The sequence below is a fragment of the Vipera ursinii genome, assembly GCF_947247035.1.
Source record: "Vipera ursinii genome assembly, chromosome: 2".
Classification (NCBI taxonomy): Eukaryota; Metazoa; Chordata; class Lepidosauria; order Squamata; family Viperidae; genus Vipera; species Vipera ursinii.
The window spans coordinates 22,795,959-22,815,366 of record NC_139513.1 but is presented as its reverse complement, the minus strand read 5'-3'; the positions used below and the strand labels follow the sequence as shown (position 1 = coordinate 22,815,366).

At 44.4% G+C, this 19,408-nt stretch overlaps 1 protein-coding gene across 5 annotated transcripts; it reads right to left on the bottom strand.

Moving 5' to 3' along the window:
- Positions 1–176: 176 nt before the first annotated feature.
- Positions 177–19,164, bottom strand: LOC310636763 (zinc-binding protein A33-like). Of its 5 annotated transcripts, none has more exons than XM_083356862.1 (8): positions 18,962–19,164; positions 18,105–18,239; positions 10,504–10,980; positions 9,050–9,145; positions 7,565–7,798; positions 6,413–6,435; positions 4,523–4,914; positions 177–1,736 (listed from the first exon to the last, which is right to left on the bottom strand). In XM_083356862.1, exons 3-8 carry the CDS (start codon positions 10,927–10,929, stop codon positions 1,216–1,218), a joined length of 1,692 nt encoding a protein of 563 aa, XP_083212988.1. In that variant the 5' UTR covers positions 10,930–10,980; positions 18,105–18,239; positions 18,962–19,164; the 3' UTR covers positions 177–1,215. The 5 variants fall into 5 exon arrangements, with proteins under 5 accessions (XP_083212988.1, XP_083212990.1, XP_083212989.1 ...); XM_083356864.1 differs by having other exon boundaries at positions 18,105–18,203; positions 18,970–19,164; XM_083356863.1 differs by lacking the exon at positions 18,962–19,164 and adding an exon at positions 18,496–18,659 and having other exon boundaries at positions 18,105–18,203.
- Between the last annotated feature and the right edge of the window lie 244 nt (positions 19,165–19,408).

Sequence of the window (19,408 nt, the reverse complement as noted above, 5' to 3'; positions counted from 1 at the left end):
GGAATGGAATGGAATGGAATGGAATGGAATGGAATGGAATGGAATGGAATGGAATGGAATGGAATAGAATAGAATAGAATAGAATAGAATAGAATAGAATAGAATAGAATAGAATAGAATAGAATAGAATAGAATAGAATAGAATAGAATAGAATAGAATAGAATAGAATGGAACAGAATAGAATAGAATTCTTTATTGGTCAAGTGTGATTGGACACGTAAAGAATTGTGTCTGGTGCATAAGCTTTCAGCATACATTAAAGCAACAAGTGATAAAACATGATCATAATCATAAAATGCAATCATTATAAATCATAATATACAACACTCAGTGATTGTCATAAGATACTAAACAAGCAATCAACATAAATCATAATAGGATACTACATAAAAGCAATCAGCATAAATCATATGATAAAGGAATAGATAATAGGAAAGTTGAGAAGGATAATAGTAATACAGCCCTACCAGGTGGTGTGACATCCCAGGGACATAAGACAATGTTGTGAGAATTAGTTTTTTAGCAGAGTGATGGCATGGAAGAAACAACAGTCCTTGTGCCTAGTTGTTTTGGCATGCAATGCCCTACAGCATTAATGGGTGACAAGGTAAATCAAACCTTGCTGAGCTATTAATACAACCTAGTATTTGAATATTGGAATATCCCTACTGAGGCCTTCCCAACCAAGGACAGGAAGTACGGCTTGCTCTCATTGTTTCTGCCTGCAGTGGAATGCATTGAAAGCAGGTAAAATCTTGCACTACAGGTGAACAGAGGCAACCTCTTTCCTCACTACTCTCTGCGCCGAGAGCAATCATCATGGACCACAATAGTCAGGTCAGGCCAGTTTCAAATCTTTCAGCAACTGTTTGCAAAGCCTGAACAGATTGGACTGTCTCTTGAAGGAGCCCTGGTGGCGCAGTGGTTAGAATGCAGTATTGCAGGCAAACTCTGCCCACAGCGCGGAGTTCAATCCTGATGTGACTCAAGGTTGACTCGGTCTTCCATCCTTCCAGGTCCATAAAATGAGGAGCCAGATTGTTGGGGGTAATATGCTGATATTGTAAACCGCCCAGAGAGTAGTGTATAAAGCATTATGGCATGGTATACTGTATAAGTCTACATGCTATTGCTACTGTTGCATTCTAGCACATCTGAATGGTTTCAATTTTCACCAGGCTGTTCATTGCAATGGGGCACTCTGAGCTAAGATCTCAAAGCTCCAGATCCCACACCGAGAGAGGGTAGCTGCTTTGGGTGCTGAGAAAGGGGAGCAGCTCTTCATGGAAACACTCTTGGAAGGTGTAAAGGTGGGTCATGCTGCTGCTGTTGTAAAAAGAGAGCTGCCCCCCTTCAAAGTCCAGGTAGACCCCAACTTTTTCCATCCTCCCGCAGACCGAGAGGGGCGTACGGGGTTCACTCAGAGCCTGGTACTCTCCAGCCTTCAGCTCAATCGCCCACACGCCTTCCTTGGGTAGAAAGTTCAGCTGCTTCTTGCGCTCCACAGACTTTTTGGCCGCCCCCACCACCCAACCGCTGCTGTCCCCAACTCGGATCTCCCAGTAGAAGCGCCCAGTGGTTATGCCTTTCCGTCCCACCACACACAGGCTCGAGGTGAAGCGCTCTGGCTTTCGTTGCTTTAGTGTGTAGGGACCGAGCTTGACCTCGGTGTCTTCTTCCAGAAGGACCAAGCTGGGATGAGCTGAGTTGCAGTCCAAAGTGATGCTTGCAGGGACTGGAGAGGGAAGATGGAAAGAATTAAGAAAGAAGAATGCCAGCTATTGCAGGAGTATAAAGTGGTCCAGGAAAAAAATTAGATACAAATGAGTGTATATGTTAGCAATCTTTTAATAACGCTTCTGCCACCCTCATTATTTCTGAAGCTTCCTTTCTCTGTTTTAGCCCAAATTACATTACAGGGTAGTTATATGTTATGGGGTGATTACAGCAATTAAGCAATTATGTTTGGAAGAGTTAGTGGTAAAATGAAAAGCCAAAGCCAAAGAACACGATGGGTGGACACCATCAAAGCTGAGACCAGCCAGAGTACAGAAAAACCCAAAGAATCACTGCAACATTGGAAGTTGTGGAGAGATCTGGCCCATAGAATCGCCAAGAGTCAGATATGACTGAGTGGGTATCTTCATCAACATCATCACATTACAGGGTTATCGCTGTGGAGGTACATAGCCTTGAACTTCCAGATAAAAGGCAAGGGGTCAATAAAGGAGAATATTTGTAGCTGTCAGAATCCATTTATATCACATTCATAAATGTATGTTTAAAACATTATCCCCCCCATATGGATTCTGCCATCTCCCGAGGAAGGAGGAGCATATGTGGATTCAACCTGCTTTAGGTTATTTCAAATACCAAGGGAACCTTTTGAACTGGGGGGAACAAAAGGGAGGGTTAGAGAAGAAGGCATCTGACTTGTGTCTTCTTTTAATTCTGGAGAGGAAGAAGGCAATAACCATAAAGATTCGAAGTTCCTTTTTTCCCCCCCATGAAAGGGATGACACGAAGTAGAAGGATGGGGGCTGACCAAATGGGGTTGAGGGAAGGGGGGGTTGAACCGGGTACCCTTTATAAAATCTCAATTTTTAAAACAATACTAAGTCCTGTCTTGTATTCCCACAACCAAGCATGTCCTAGTAAAGATTCTTTTTGGACTAGAACTGACTCCAAGAGTTTTTGTCTTCCTAAGACATGGATTGGGGTGGGTCCTGACAGTAGCTCAGGGTTGAAATGGGGGGTCCTTGGTGCTCTCTGAGCTTGCTTGTTTTCTTGCAGACACGAGGCTGGATCCATGCAGTGGTAACTGCTTCATTGAAAGAGGGCAGTTTCCCCGCAGCCTTGAAAGAAGCGGTGGTGAGACCCCTCCTCAAAAAGCCTTCCCTGGACCCAGCTGTTTTAAACAACTTTCGCCCGGTCTCCAACCTTCACTTTCTTGCGAAGGTTGTTGAGAGCGTAGTGGCGCATCAGCTTCCTCTGTTCCTTGAAGATACTGATTATCTAGACCCGTACCAATCGGGTTTCAGGCCCGGACACAGCACGGAGATGGCATTGGTCGCTCTGATGAATGATCTCTGGCGGGCTCGGGACAGGGGTCATTCCTCTGTCCTGGTCCTATTAGACCTCTCTGCGGCTTTTGATACCATCGACCATGGTATCTTACTGCGGCGTCTCAGGAGATTGGGAGTGGGAGGCACTGTTCTTCAGTGGTTCTCCTCCTACCTTCTGGAACGTTCACAGTGGGTGTTGGCGGGTGGCCAGAGATCGACCCTGAGGCCTCTCATTTATGGAGTTCCTCAGGGGTCGGTCCTCTCACCTCTCCTGTTTAACATCTATATGAAGCCGCTAGGTGAGATCATCCGTGGTTTTGGAGTGGGTTATCATCAGTATGCTGATGACACCCAGCTTTTCATCTCGACCCCAAACCACCCTAGTGATGCCCTCGACGTGATGTCCCGTTGCCTGGAAGTGGTCCGGGAATGGATGGGGAGGAACAGGCTTCAACTCAACCCGGACAAGACTGAATGGCTGTACATACCGGCATGTCAGGATATTCAGATTATTCCATCTCTTAATATCGGGGGCGAGTTATTACCCTCCGCAGATAAGGCTCGCAATCTGGGTGTCCTCTTAGATTCACAGCTCTCCTTAGAAGATCATATAGGAGCTGTGACTAGAGGGGCCTTCGCCCAGGTTCGTCTGGTGCGCCAGCTGCGACCCTATCTGGACCTGGATGCCTTGCGTACAGTCACCCATGCACTTGTGACCTCTCATCTTGACTACTGCAACGCTCTTTACATGGGGCTGCCCTTGAGAACCACTCGGAAGCTTCAACTGGTACAGAGTGCAGCTGCACGAGTGCTTTTGGGGGTCTCCTGATACTCCCATATTACACCTCTGCTCCGTGAGCTGCACTGGCTTCCAGTTGCCTTCCGGGTGAAATTCAAGGTGCTGGTGATGACATACAAAGCCCTACATGGCGTGGGTCCGGATTACCTACGGGAACACCTACTGCCAGCGTCAACATCCCTCCGTCCTGTGCGCTCCCACAGAGAGGGCCTCCTCAGGGTGCCACCGGTCAGAGAATGCCGGCTGGTGGCCCCCAGGGGGAGAACATTCTCGGTGGGTGCGCCAATCCTCTGGAACCGCTTACCAGCCGAAATCCGGATGGCCCCCGACCTTCGCTCCTTCCGGCGTGATCTAAAAACTTATCTATTCGAACAAGCCGGCCTGGCCTGATGGATTTGGGTTTTAAAATTTTCTCACTTTATTGCATTCTTACTTTATTGCTCTGTACACCGCCCTGAGTCCTCTGGGAGAAGGGCGGTATATAAAACAAACAAATAAATAAATAAATAAAAACCAAAACTAGCGCTGATGATGTTACCTAGTTTGGATAATGAAATATCTGCAAGAAAACAAGCAAGCAGAGAGAGCATCAAAGACCCCTTAAGGTAGGTGTAAAAGTAAAATACCAATTCATTTGCTCTAAAAACCTCATCTCACCTGGATGTACCACACCCAGGAGGTGCTTCCAGGCGTAGAATTGCAGAGGTCCTTTAAACTCGCCCAGGTTCAAGTCTACAGCCACCACTTCATCTTCATCCTCTTCCTTCTCCTCTTCTCCTGCTGCAGTCTCTTGTTCTTCCTCTTGTTCATCCTCTTCTTCCTCCTCTTCCTCCTCTTCCTCCTCCTCCTCTTTTTCCTCCTCCTCCTCTTCCTCCTCTTCTTCTTCCTCCTCTTCTTCCTCATCATCGTCTTCATCCTCTCTCATCAACCCTTCATCAATCTCATTCTCACACTCATCTGTATCTTCACTGCTGGCCCACAGCCCATCTTCTCCTACGAGTTCGGCATCTAGTTCAGGTTCATCTGGAGCTCCTTGTTCCTTACGGACCCTGTAGAAAAAAGAGCATCCCAAAAGGGTCAACCATTTTAGAATAAGCTGTCCCAATTCTATCAAACCTAGAGGAATCACACCTGGGTTCTTCTACAGAGAGATATCTGAGTACTACTGTCAAAAAAAATGCAATCATTTTTTTTCTTTCACCTCTTTAGTGGAGTTTATGCAATAAGGAAAAATAGCATGAAAAATATTGGCCGAAAATGGGAAGATTAGAACTGGAAGGCAATTACACCTGGGTCTGTCTTCTGCTCCATAAATTAGGTTTTATTAGAAGCATCCAAGCATTTTTTCTTATAATCACAGCAGAGAACAGCACAAAGCCAGCACAGGATTATTTCCAAAAAAGTTAATTAGGTTCAGATCCTATTAATATTTCCCAGGGAAGCTGCAAAAACCAGGAGAAAGTGATGGCCAGACTGTTGCCAAGAAAATGACCAGTTCATCATCAAAAGTTATGGTGTTTTACTAGTTTTACAGAGATTTTAACCGTGATTTTGGTACTGTCGGAGCCAAAGGCCAGAAGAACAATGAACTCAAATCAACCTTGTTTTCCCTCAGCTCCCAAGAATTGTAGCAGAGATTTTTCAGTGGAAGCAAACAAGTAACCATCTTCACTTCCATTCGTGGAGGAGCTTCACCTACTCATTTTGGCAAATCCAGCAGCTTCTGAAAGATGGAAGTCCAGCTGCCCTTTTTCTACTCAACTGGCAAGTCTTCCCCATGGCTATTTGTGTTCGCAGGCAAACTGATGTACACTGCAGAGTCAGCCCTCCCTGCTGCTTCACTCTTTTCTTCCTTTCATATATTTACTATGTAGGTAATCTTCGACTTAACAGCTATTCATTGAGAGACCCTTGAAAAGAGGGATTTACAACCGGTCCTCACATTTACAGCCCTTGTAGCATCCACATGGTCGTGACCAAGGTACAGGTGCTTGGCAAACCAGCATGCATTTACAACAGTTGCCGTGTTTGGGGGTCACATGACTGCCATTTGCGACCTTGGAGCAAGAAAATTCAATGGGAGAGGCTGGATTCGCTTAACAACTGCAGTGGTTCACTTAACAACCATGGCAAAAAAAATCGTAAAATCAGAGGTGACATTTTAACAACCACTTTGCTTATCAGTGGAAATTTTGGTCCTAACTGTGGAGCAGTGGGCTAATGCCTCCTTAAGTAACACCAGCTGCCTGCAATTAGTGCAGGTTCGAGTCCCACCAGGCTCAAGGTTGACTCAGCCTTCCATCCTTCCGAGGTAGGTAAAATGAGGACCCAGATTCTTGGGGGCAATTAAGCTGACTTTGTAATAATGCCGCTTGGGGTGTGTGTGTGAAAGCCCTAATAAGCAGGCATATACATAGAATGAAGGCTACTGCTAAGCTTGTAAGCCGCCCTGAGTCTTCGGAGAAGGGCGGGATATAAATGGAATTTAAAAAAATAATAATAATAATTCGGCAACTACCTGTCTAAGAAAAGAGAAACACCACTTACCTCTCTAGCAACTCTTTTGCCTCCTGTGGGAGGGAAGGAGGGAGTGAGGGAAGGAAGGAAAGAAAGAAAAGTGAGAGAACTGTCAAAATAATTCTGTCAGTGGGTTATCAACCACTTTCCTGTCAACGCATCCTGCATTTTAATGGTGCACAACAGATTCTGCTCTCAGTAGATCCTGCCCTGGTTTATTATCAGAAAAAAATAATCCCAGTGAAATACTATCACAACATTGAAAGAAGAAACAAAAATTGAGGACTGTAAAGTCACAGTCCTTGATATGCCATGGACAATCTGAGGTGATGAAGGCGCATATACTAATCGATCTCACTTTTACATGAAGAAACAGTATGGAATCTAGCAATTGTTATAGAAAGTCGGTCTTACTTATTTTATGTTTAAGAAAATCTATTTAGCCACTCCAACTCACTCTCAAGTGATTACGGGTGGCTTACAAAGATAAAAAAAAAACCACAGAGATTTTATCAGTCGTGACAAACACTAATTGAACAAATCATGGTGTGAGAAGTTTTATATTCAAATGTAATAACAATAACAATAATGTTGGATGGGACTTTGGAGATCTTCTAGTCCAACCCCTGCTCAGGCAGGAAACCCCATTCCATTTCAGACAAATATATTTTATTCTTTATACTATTTTCATCTTCCCTTAAAATATTAACAGAATCCACAACGGTCTAAGAATCAGTGTCTCCAGTTAATCAAATTAGCAAACTTCCTCAAATCCCCAAAGAAGTTACCTAGGCCTAATCCACGGAAGAAAAGGTCTGCAAACAGAAATAGTGTTAATTAAATTAAGTCTCCCCGCAGAACTGTATGTTCACAAGCACAAGCACACACACGCACTTTAGCATGTAGACACTTCCACATCCCGGACAAGCTCCCCCTATAAAACTTTGCCACTGTACCCCATTTCTTTGCAACCTGCCCCTTCTTTTGCTTTTAAGAATAAGTATTTCTTCTTTCCTCATAGTTGTCTGGAACTCATTTTTACTTACAATAATTTACATTGCAAACCCAGCTCGAGTTGGACCCCCAAATTATTCTTCTGACAATTGTTTGGTACAAATCTATGCACCCAGCAAGTTTTTTTTTCCTTCCCAAGAAAACCCCACATCCCACAGTCCTCCTTACCTTAAGGAAGCTTATGTGATCTTTGCATTCAAGGCCGGCCTGTACGCGACAGAGAATTTCTGAACACGTGGCCATCTTCCGGTCCAGTTCCTTTAACTTGGTTTCCATCTGAGCCAAGTTCTTTTCTCGCTGGTTTTCTAAGGCCTGTTTTATACCCAGCTCTCTGTCGTTCAGCAGCTGGTGCATCTTCACAAACTCTCCAGAGACATGATCAGCCAAGGATTTGGAGCAGGTCTGGAAAAACATAAATGGGGCACAGCAAAAGATTGTGGTTTGGACAAACAGAAATGATCACCTGTCACAGTGATGTTGGTTTTGGAGAAGACTCCTGAGAATAACTTGGGTAGCCGTGAAAAAAAAATCCAATAGACCATTAAACAAATCAACTCATTTCAGCCGTTATTTGAAGCCCTAACGACTCAAACATCCTTCTTCAGGCATGTGAAGGAGGCTCTAATACTAGGAAAGATGGAAAGCAAGAGAAGATGAGGAAGAACAAAAGCCAAGATGGTGGACATAGTTACAGTGGCAATAGGGGCACCACTAGAAGATCTGAAAAACCAGGTTAGGGATAAATTGTCACGGAGAAACTCTGCTTTGCTAGGAGTTGAAAACTACTTGATAGCGTATAATTTATTTTCTTTATTAAATTTTTCTGCTACCCATTTCACTGTCAGGTAATTCATAATCAATCAATCAATGCCACCAAGATGATTACCTAAGCAACACCACCAATTTAAATCTTTTGCCCTTTTTATTATAGTGACGACACACATATACATACAGATGTACATACATACACATAAAGTTCCATTTATTTACATACACACACAAAGAAAGTTATGTTGGGTCCTTGGTGCTCTCTGAGCTTGACTGTTTTTCTTGCAGACGTTTTAATACCAAACTAGGTAATATCATCAGTGCTACAATGGAGTGCAAAGCTTACTCCCTGCTCGCACTGATGATGTTACCTAGTTGAGTAGGGAAACATCTGCAAGAAAACAACCAAGCTCAGAAAGCACCAAGGGGCCCTCATGTCAGCCCTGAGCTACAAATATTCCCTTATATAGGTACACAAAATTCTAATTATAAGAGTGTCTTTTGTGGCAGCTTAGACTAGAGCACCACAATGCTTCAAAGTGTTGAAAACTAAATTGAGAATCCCAGGGGAAAAGGGAACAGAATGGAATATCCTGGAAAATGCATGGCTGACAACTTTGGCCACTTGAATGCCACACTACAACATTGGTATTTATTTTTGGTTGCTCTCAATGTCAAGCAAGCAAGCAAGCAGGTAGCTTTTCTTTTCTTTAGACTAAATTGCAGGAGCCTGGATTAAACGCTGACCCTCAAACACCTAATATTAAGCCACTGAGCTACAAACGGTAGCGTTGACAGCAATGGTTGCTGGGATCAAGAGAGAGAAGATACACTCAGTTTAAGGTTAAACAGAAAGTCCAATCGTCACCACTTCTCCAGCTGCACCTTTAATTCGACAATGTTCTCCTGCTGGTGACACTGGCTCCTTTTCAACCGCCTGAGATCTTCCTCAAGAGGCTCCAGAGATGCTTTCAGCTGGTCCTGAAAGGAAGAGAAAATTCAGGTCTGACTTAATATGAACACCATCATTTGATTGATCCCAGGGCAATTTTATTCCTCCCTGCTGCCTGCAGACGCTAATCCTGCTGTTAACATTTCTGTTGCCAGGTTCTGCTCAACAGCCCTTAAAATCTGTTCCCCAACCAGCCTGAATGAGCATTTAATTTGTTAGTTAAGAGTGTTTCTTACTGTGATAGATTTAGTTACCAATATATTAATTTTTGATGTTCCCCTGCATTTATTAAATGTATTTCTTTTTGCTGAGATAACTTTTTTAGACTTTTGCTTTTTCTGGGTATCTTTCAGCTTTTTTTAATATGTGGTTTTTTGTACAGGTTTTCTTTTTATATTTTTTAGCTTTTTAAAAAAAATGATTGTTTATATCCCATTATCCTTGTGCTGGTGCATGACTGCAATAAAGATTTGATTGATTGAACATCTTTTCAAAGACTGGATAGCAATAATGCCATACATTCCTTAAAAGATTTTCCCTGAAGACGGTTTATATTCCTGCATTCATTCTCTGTGTGGTCAGCAGGAGCTGAAAACAACTTGATGGCGCATAATCAATCCAGTGTTTCTCAACTTTAGCCATTTTAATCTTGCTGACTGGGAAATTCTGGAGTTGAAGTCCGCACATCTTACTTACTAAGATTGAGAAACACTGACCTACAGTGCCTTGAACCTGACCAGTCCATAATGGCTTAGCTAATGCAACTGGAAGTGTAATTGAAAGGTATTTTCTCTTGTAAGCCTGTAACTTGCCTGGAGGGAAATTCCTTTCCCAATGATGCTGCTCTTCATATAATGTCCTTAAGCTAGTTTGTCACTCCCAAACTAATTCCCAGAACTAAATTCTTCCCTCCAATAGCAATCATCTCTTACCCTTTGCAGCCACCTAGTGGTTAATAGATCAAATCTTCAGGAAGTGGGAGATGAATTGCATATACCCGTATGCGAGTTACAGATTCAGTACGGTATTAGTGTTGCTTCATGCATTTCAGAGTGGAAATCTATATTTACTGGTAAATATTTTGGAGGCTTCATAAGCTCCATTTCAGTGTCCCTGTTTATTATTATGATTCATATATAATATGAACTTTACTTGTATTTTATCTTGGCTTGCAAAATAAACAATCTCGAGTGGAGAGATAGAGAATGAGATGAAATATGAGAGAGAGGGGGGGAAGGGAAGGAGGGAGGGAGGGATACAGAGAGAGAGAGAGAGAGAGAGAGAGAGAGAGAGAGAGAGAGAGAGAGAGAGAGAGAGAGAGAGAGAGAGATTAGTGTCTTGTTCGACCAAAGGCCTCCTTCTTTCTCTTCCCAGGATCAGCTCTCACCTGATAGGTCTGAACCGCGTTTTTGATGGGCAGGAAGTCGTGTCCCCGGTGCTGAGGCAAGTCCCGGCAGATGACGCAGACGGGCTTCTCATCTTGGCTGCAGAAGAGCTTGAGGGGCTCCTCGTGTTCCTCACAGAAGTACCAGCTGCCTGTGCCGCTCAGCTGAGCCCCTTCATCCAGCTTCAGGAGCCGGGCCTTCTCGACCAAGCTGCAGAGGGCTCGGTTGATGGTTATGCAACGCAAAGCGAAGGGGCGCCGGCACTGAGGGCACAGCCCGCGTCTTTGCCCCTTGGGGATGCAGGGCTCTAGGCAGGGAGCGCAGAAGCTGTGGCCGCACTTCAGCATGCGGGGGTCCCGAAAGAGGGAGAGGCAAATGGGGCACAGCAAGTCTTCAGTGAAACTGGATACTTCTCGTACCGAAGCCATGTTGGTCAATTCAAAGACAGCCTGAACAGGTTTCCCTGCCTCTATTTCGGCCTGTTGAGTGAACATATAACATAGAATAATAGGGTTGGAAGAGAACTTGGAGGAGGTCTTCTAGTCCAACCCCCTGCTCAGGAGACCCTATACTACTTCAAACAAAGGACTGGCTGGTCTCTTCTTAAAAACCTCCAGTGTTGGGAGCATTCACAACTTCTGTAGGTGGGTGGTTCCACTGCTTAATTGTTCTCATTGACAGGAAATTTATCCTTAGTTCTAGGTTGTTTCTCTCTTTAACAAGCTTCTTGTCCTGCCTTCAGGTGCTGTGGAGAATAGGTTGAATCTTTCTCCTCTGTGGCAGCCTGAGGCAAAGGGGTGTCTGCTGTTGTGTATGTAAATAGTTATTAATAAGGGAATTAGCTGATTGCAGAATAGCAGGGTTTGAGCGGGAAATCCTGGTGCAATCATTGGTTGCAATAACCTAGGAGCGGGAAAATAAGCTCCATCGATTGGCTACACTTCAAACACTACCCCTATATAAGGTTGCAACATTTGACAGTTGACAGTTGACTTTGTGTATTCAATAAACTCGTTCATTGTTAAACCACTCTGAGTCCTCGTCTATCAGAACCAAACAATTGGCGACGAAGGTGGGATAGACAGAAGACCAGAGCATCGGCAGAATTGTCGCACAAAGGCGGCAAATTCGGAAACGTGTCAAAGTCAACCGAGTGGCCGCGGCAGAATAAGAAAAATTCTCCGAATGGCGCAGATAGGGTCATTGAAGGAATTCGACCCAAACTTCCCCGAAGATTGGGAAGAATACGTCGGACAAGTCGAAGGGTTCCTGCTAGTGAACGGAATCACAGACGACCGGAAAAAAGCGGCAGCATTACTGACGATTTGCGGCACACCGGTCTATCGAGTCGCTGTCGGACTGTGTCAACCGCAACCGGTCTCAAGCGTGCCGTATGCCGATCTCCTAGCCAAACTAAAGGTCCACTTTACACCTAGGAGATCCGAACTATTCTGGCGGCGCATCTTCGAGAAAAGAAACCAGAGGCCGGGAGAATCCATACAAAAATTTGTCGCTGCCGTCAGGGAAGCCGCAGTACGATGTAAATACGATAATCTTGAAATAAGAATACGTGACCGTGTAGTACTGGGCTTGCGGGACGAGCAGCTACAAAACAGAATTATATCCAAACCCACTGGCGATCTGCAGGAGGTGATCGACGAACTTTTAACGTACGAATCAACCGGGTATCGCGACACCCCCCCGCAGTAGCATGGCAGCATCGTCCGAGATCAACCAAGAGGGCTATGTGGACTGCGGGGAGGCGGACCAGCAGTGGGAAGAGGATATCGCTGAAGTCTCCAGGCGGTTCGGAAAATTGGCGCCAAGACAACCCAGAAATGAAGGGCCTGAACCTGCCCGTCGTCAACAACCCGCAACTCCGCAAAGACAAGCGACGGCGACACAACGACCCTGGCGGGACACCACAACCAGACCGCGCGACATGGACAACCAGAACCGGTGTGGCAGCTGCGGAGGCAACCATCCCCGCGCCTCTTGCCGATTCCGTACCGCAAAGTGCAGGGCATGCGGCAAGACCGGCCACATCCAGGCCATCTGTAGGAGCCGTGTTCGTGACAACCGCCTCCACGAAGTCGATGTGTGGGCCGAGGGTAAGGTAACCCCTAGTTTAAGTGGCAAGGAGACCCCTAAACCCTGGGTTAAAATTCCAAATCTAGGGGAGGTGGCGCGTGTCAGCCGGAGGAGACAGGAAAAAGGGTACAATTTTCCTGGAGGAAAATCAAAAATCACAGTCCACCTGCAAGGGGTCCCTTGCAGAATGGAAATAGACTCAGGGGCTTCAGTGTCAATAATTTCCACTGAAACCCTTGAGAGGATAGAACAAATAAGTGGAAGGAAAATTCCACTTAATTCAACAAATATTCAATTAACCGATTTCCAAAAAAGCCCCATAAAAATAAAAGGGAAGGTCAGCCTTAGCGTTAAATTTAAGGGATTTAAGGGGGTCTTAGAATTAATAGTCACGGAGGGACATAGGACTAGCTTAATAGGGGTTAATTGGTTCCCTGCCCTGGGCATTTGGATCGGGGGGATAAATTCAGTAATTAAAAATAAGACCCTCGAATCAGTCTGCAATGAATTTGCAGACGTATTCGATGGGTCTTTGGGGTAGGTACAAAGGGCCCCCAATTAAATTTAACCTAGACCCCTCTGTAAAACCGATCAGGCTTAAGGCCCGAAGGGTACCTTTCGCCCTAAAGGAAAAAATCGAGGCCGAGCTCGACAGGCTTGTAGGCCAAGGGGTATTAGAACCTGTTGAGGGTGGCTTGTGGGAAACGCCGATTGTCACACCCCTCAAACCCAATGGGGATGTGAGAATCTGCGCTGACTATAAGGCCACCCTGAACATGGGAATGAAAAAGCATGCTTACCCGGTCCCGACGGTGAAGCAGGTCCTCGCCACGATCCAGGACGGCGCCATGTTTGCCAAGCTAGACTTGGCGCATGCGTACTTACAGTTGACTGTTTCTAAAGAGGCTGCAGAGGCACAGACAATAGTTACCCACAAGGGGGCGTTCCGAGTCCATAGACTGCAATTTGGTATTGCAGCAGCTCCAGGCATCTTCCAAGAAGTGATGGAGAGGACCTTAAAGGGCATACCTGGAGTATGCCCTTACTTTGATGATGTCCTGATTGCTGGAAAAGATGAGGAAATTTTAGTAGAGCGGCTGGAACAGGTACTGGGTAGATTTAGGAGGGCTGGATTGAAACTAAAAAGGGAAAAATGTAGCATAGGGGTTAAATCCACTGATTTTTTGGGGTTTAGAATTGACAAAAATGGAATCCACCCTACCCCTGACAAAATTAAAGCAATTAAATGGGCCCCAGAACCAAAGAATAAGGCGGAACTACAGGCCTTCCTCGGACTGGTAAACTTTTACCACACGTTTGTGCCCCACAAGGCTGCCATTGCAGAACCCCTCCACAGACTCTTAGATAAGAAGACTCCTTGGCAATGGCTAGACAAACACAGAGTAAGTTTCCAAACTTTAAAGGACATTTTGTCCAGTAAATCAACTGTAACCCACTTCATAGAAAATAAACCTATTTACCTGGCGTGCGATGCTTCGCCTTATGGTGTAGGGGCTGTAATCAGCCACTTAGACAAACAAGGAATACAAAGACCAATTGCATACTATTCACGCACACTAACCAAAGCAGAGCGGAATTACGCTCAGATAGACAGGGAGGCATTAGCAATAGTGGCAGGAGTAAAAAAGTTCCACGACTACCTTTATGGTAGGAACTTTACTATACTGACAGACCACAAGCCCCTGTTGGGACTGTTTACCACAGATAAACAGACTCCCCAAATAATGTCACCTAGAATGCTGAGGTGGTCCATTTTCCTCTCAGCATACTCATTCTCCCTCCAATACAGACCGGGCAAGGACATGGGACATGCGGACGCCCTTAGCAGATTGCCCCTGAACATAACAGAGGAAGACCCTGCACCTGCGGGACAAATAATGTCCCTACAGGATATTCCTGATTGGCCCCTAACTGCTAAAGACATAGCTGAGGCAACAAATAAGGACCACACTTTACAGAGAGTAATGGCCTGGGTCCTGAGCGGGTGGCCAAATGCCAATCCGGATGAAAAATACATTCCCTATTTTAGAAGGAAAGATGAACTGTCAGTTCATCTGGGATGTTTACTCTGGGGAAATCGTGTGGTTATTCCAGGAATCCACAAAGCAGCCATTTTACTAGAATTACATGAAGGACATCCTGGAATAGTACGGATGAAAGCGTTGGCTAGGAGTCACTTGTGGTGGCCAGGACTGGACAAGGACATTGAGGAATGTGTTGCCAATTGCCATCTGTGCCAACGCTCTAGGCCTGAACAACAACACATCCGTACGCATAAGTGGGAGTTAGCTAGAAATCCTTGGTCCAGGATTCATATTGACTTTGCTGGGCCTTTCCAAGGGTTAACATTTCTGGTAGTGGTTGACAGCTTCTCTAGATGGCTTGAGGTAGTACCAGTCAGTTCAGCAACCTCAGGTAGAACCATACAGGCATTAAGGGGCCTCTTTGCCACTCATGGGTTGCCGGATTTAATCGTGTCTGATAATGGGCCACAATTCACATCTATTGAATTTCAGGATTTCCTCAAGGCCAACTCGATTAAGCACAGGACATCAGCACCCTTCCACCCATCCACCAACGGCTTGGCTGAACGAAATGTGAGGACCACCAAGGACGCCTTAAAAAGAATCATTCGAGGTGACTGGCATCAGAGACTGGCCGAGTTTTTGTTGGCCCAACATACGACCCCATGTTCTGCTACAGGGAAAAGTCCTGCTGAAATGAGGTGGGGACGGAGACTAACCACCAAATTGGACAGATTACACCCTGACAGACTTCTTCCAAGCGCTGAATTGGACATTCCTAACAGAACATTTAAAGTGGGGGACTTGATCTGGGCCAGGAACTACGCCCAAGGGGACAAATGGATGCCAGGGGTGGTGACTGAAATTTTAGGACCTCTGTCGTACACTATTGAGGGGGAAGGGAATAGGATCTGTAAAAGACACACAGATCAGCTGAGGAAGAGATCCAGGGGGTGCTTGCCAGCAGAGGGGGGCCAAAGCACAATTGGGGAAGGAAGTACATTCAGATTCATTAATAACAACATGCCAGAGAGCGTGGTAGAGGAATGGCAAAACATCTCTTCCCCTGCATCCCCACAACAACAACAATCTAGTCAAATAGATTGGGCGGTACCCCTGCGAGGTAGGCCAGTGACTACTGAGTATCAAACACAAACCAATGCACAAAGCAGCAACAGGGAAACATCAGAGTCGAGCAACCCAGAACCTAGGTCCAACACAGACGAACAGCCAAGCGGTCAATCAGGAAAAGGGGTCCCCAGCAGCCAGAGTAATAGATACCCTACTAGAATACATAGGCCACCAAAATATTTAAGGGACTTTGTAAAGAGTTAACAACAACTGGGGGGTAAGGGGTGTTGTGTATGTAAATAGTTATTAATAAGGGAATTAGCTGATTGCAGAATAGCAGGGTTTGAGCGGGAAATCCTGGTGCAATCATTGGTTGCAATAACCTAGGAGCGGGAAAATAAGCTCCATCGATTGGCTACACTTCAAACACTACCCCTATATAAGGTTGCAACATTTGACAGTTGACAGTTGACTTTGTGTATTCAATAAACTCGTTCATTGTTAAACCACTCTGAGTCCTCGTCTATCAGAACCAAACATCTGCCGTCCCGGATAGATCAGAGCTGGACACCAAAGTCATGAATACCAAAACTACTTTTCTTACAGGGTTACAGAAACTGAGTTTGAATGGGCCTCCCTGTTCCCTGCCTTTATCCTAAAGTGAACCAAGAAGGATAAAACCCTGAGGCATTTTCTCAAACTGCATTCCTATCTTGGACACAGAAATGTTTTTTTTTAAGTTTTATTGATTTCCTAGTTTTACATTTCAGTATTTAAAAAGCATGTGATGGCTGGGTTAATCGATAATACAATAATATACTAGTATCCTTAGTACAAGTCTCAAGCTACCACATTAAATTTTTCCTCTCTTTTCCCCTTAGCACTTACTGTCTCCTCTTTAAACTAATACAATTCTTATTAAATCAATTAAATAAAAGTGACACTCTTATATTTATCCATAATTTTTGGCTTATACATATCCTTATTATTTTAACATTCAGCCTTTATAGACAGTCAATGTCCTAATTAGTTTTCCCTGATTTTTAATTTCCTGTTAATATTTAACTTTATAATTTCCAAGTTTTGAGGAACCAAAGTTCCCATTTTCACAATTCATCACAAAGTCTAATATTCAGAATACATATCTTATCTATTTAGATATATTCTATTTCTCACTAATATTTCTCACTATCTTACATCAACTGATAATATAGTATAACATTCTTATTCCCTATTAATTTCCAAAAGTCTTAAATTTAGTAACCAAATTTTCTCGTTTCAACATCAAACACTTCCTCTCTTTTCCTCTTAATGTCTATTATCACATAATTAAGCTAGTAGTTTTTATTATATCAGCTAAGTAAAAACATGTTTATTGCATTTATCAATATATTTTTCAGTCGCCCTTTTTTTGAAGGGGCAAACAAATCCTATCAAGTAGTTGTCCTGAAATGTTTATCTTCCCTTTGATCTGTTCTTCTTCTTGATCCTCAAGTTTCTTCTGGTTTATATAGAAAGTCTTTTCCATTTTCAAAGTTGTCAATCCCTTTTCTGGGTTTTCCACAAACTGTGTTTGTGGATCAGTTGAATCTTCTATCATAGTATTTAATTGCTCTACTTCTTCTATTACATTCTGTGTAGTTAATTCTTTGGTTGTGATCAAGGCTTGCGTTCTTATATCTAGACTGACCAAGAAATTAAAAGACGCTTGCTCCTGGGGAGGAAAGCCATGGCAAATCTAGACAGCACACTAAAAAGCAGAGACATCACCCTGTCAACAAAAGTGTGTATAGTCAAGGCTATGGTCTTCCCAGTTGCAATGTATGGCAGTGAAAGCTGGACTGAAAGGCTGAGCGCCAAAGAATTGAAGCCTTTGAACTCTGGTGCTGGAGAAGACTCCTGCGAGTTCCTTGGACTGCAAGGCGATCAAACCAGTCAGTCCTAGAGGAGATCAACCCTGACTGCTCTTTAGAAGGCCAGATCCTGAAGCTGAAACTCAAATACTTTGGTCACCTAATGAGAAGGAAGGACTGACCGGAGAAGAGCCCAATGCTGGGAAAGGTGGAGGGCAAGAGAAGAAGGGGACGACAGAGAATGAGGTGGCTGGATGGAGTCACTGAAGCAGTGGGCGTGAGCCTAAATGGACTCCAGAAAATGGTAGAGGGCAGGAAGGCCTGGAGGAACGTTGTCCATAGGGTCGCAATGGGTCAGACACGACTTCGCAGCTAACAACAACAACACCAACAACATCTAGGCTGACATCTTGTTCTTTTCTGTAGCCTCTTATTTCATCAGTGGCTTTAAGAACAGTTTCATGAACTGCTTTCAAGATAAATAAAATCTGTTCCTGATCTTCATCCATGTTGGTGTGAATTAAATGCACAGAAATTTCTTACCTCACCGTCGCCTTGGCCGCGTCCCTTCCTCCTCTGCCTCAGAAGTGATTCTCACAGCCCGTTGGCAGGGTGGGGAAACCGCTCGATGCGTCAGACCTGCTGGCAATTAAACCTCTAAATAAAAAATATCCTTGGCTCCATCTGTTGAAAAAGCTATGGCTTTATCAGAAGTCAAGCGTCCTGCAGTAGTGTATAGCCAGAACTCAGAATCGCATGCCCAAAGCCCCGGGTTTAACTTTCCCCTTCCTTACCTATCTCCCATCACCCACCCCCTGTGAACAGTTAAGTTCAGGCAGGATGTTTTGGTAACAGCCAGCCCATGTACAGGAAGAGATGCAGCTGCTACGCCCCATAACCTTGAAACAGCCGCTTGAAGAGATGCGGAACTTACTTCCTTTCCCAGCTTGGCTTTCCTCCGTCCTAACTTTTACTTCGTTCTCTCCCTTGCTTCTCTCCCTCCTGCAGAACTAACTTTCGTTTCACCCCTTGCTTCTCTCCCTCCTGCAGAACTAACTTTCGTTTCACCCCTTGCTTCTCTCCCTCCTGCAGAACTAACTTTCGTTTCACCCCTTGCTTCTCTCCCTCCTGCAGAACTAACTTTCTTTTTTTATTATTAAAAAGTTTTTCAGTACATTTTATCTTTAACAAAACAAAAAAAACCTCCCAACCCCCTCCCCTCTTCCCAACCCACCCCAACACCTCCCTCCCTCCCCTTCCCCCCTCCCCCACTTCCCAGAGCTAAATACAAGGTATAAAAGTAAAAACAATCATAATCTACCATATGCAAACAACAACAAACTATTAAATCTATCGCGCTTTAACTCTTATAAAATGACTACAAGCAATATAAATATCACATCCATACTTATTCAAATGCTAAGTGAAACTTTTTAGTCCCCTATTTATTCTGGATGTAATCAATCCATTTTTTCCACTCCACAATATATCTCTGTTGCGAATGGTCTTTCAAATACGCTGATATCTTTGCCATTTCCGCCAGGTTGGAAACTTTTAAAGTCCATTCTTCTATAGTCGGCAGTTCTTCCTTCTTCCAATATTGCAGAACTAACTTTCGTTTCCCCCCCTGGCTTTCCTCCCTCCTCCCTCCACACAGTTCCTGGCAGTCTGTCACCATACTGTAGCCAAGCACAAGCAAGCATAAGGTAGCAGCCGACACAATATTTCTCTGCATCTTCAGGAAATCTTTTTATTATTACTATTATTATATGAGCCTTGGTGGAGCAGTGGGCTGATGCCTCCTTAAGTAACACCAGCTGCCTGCAATTAGTGCAGGTTCGAGTCCC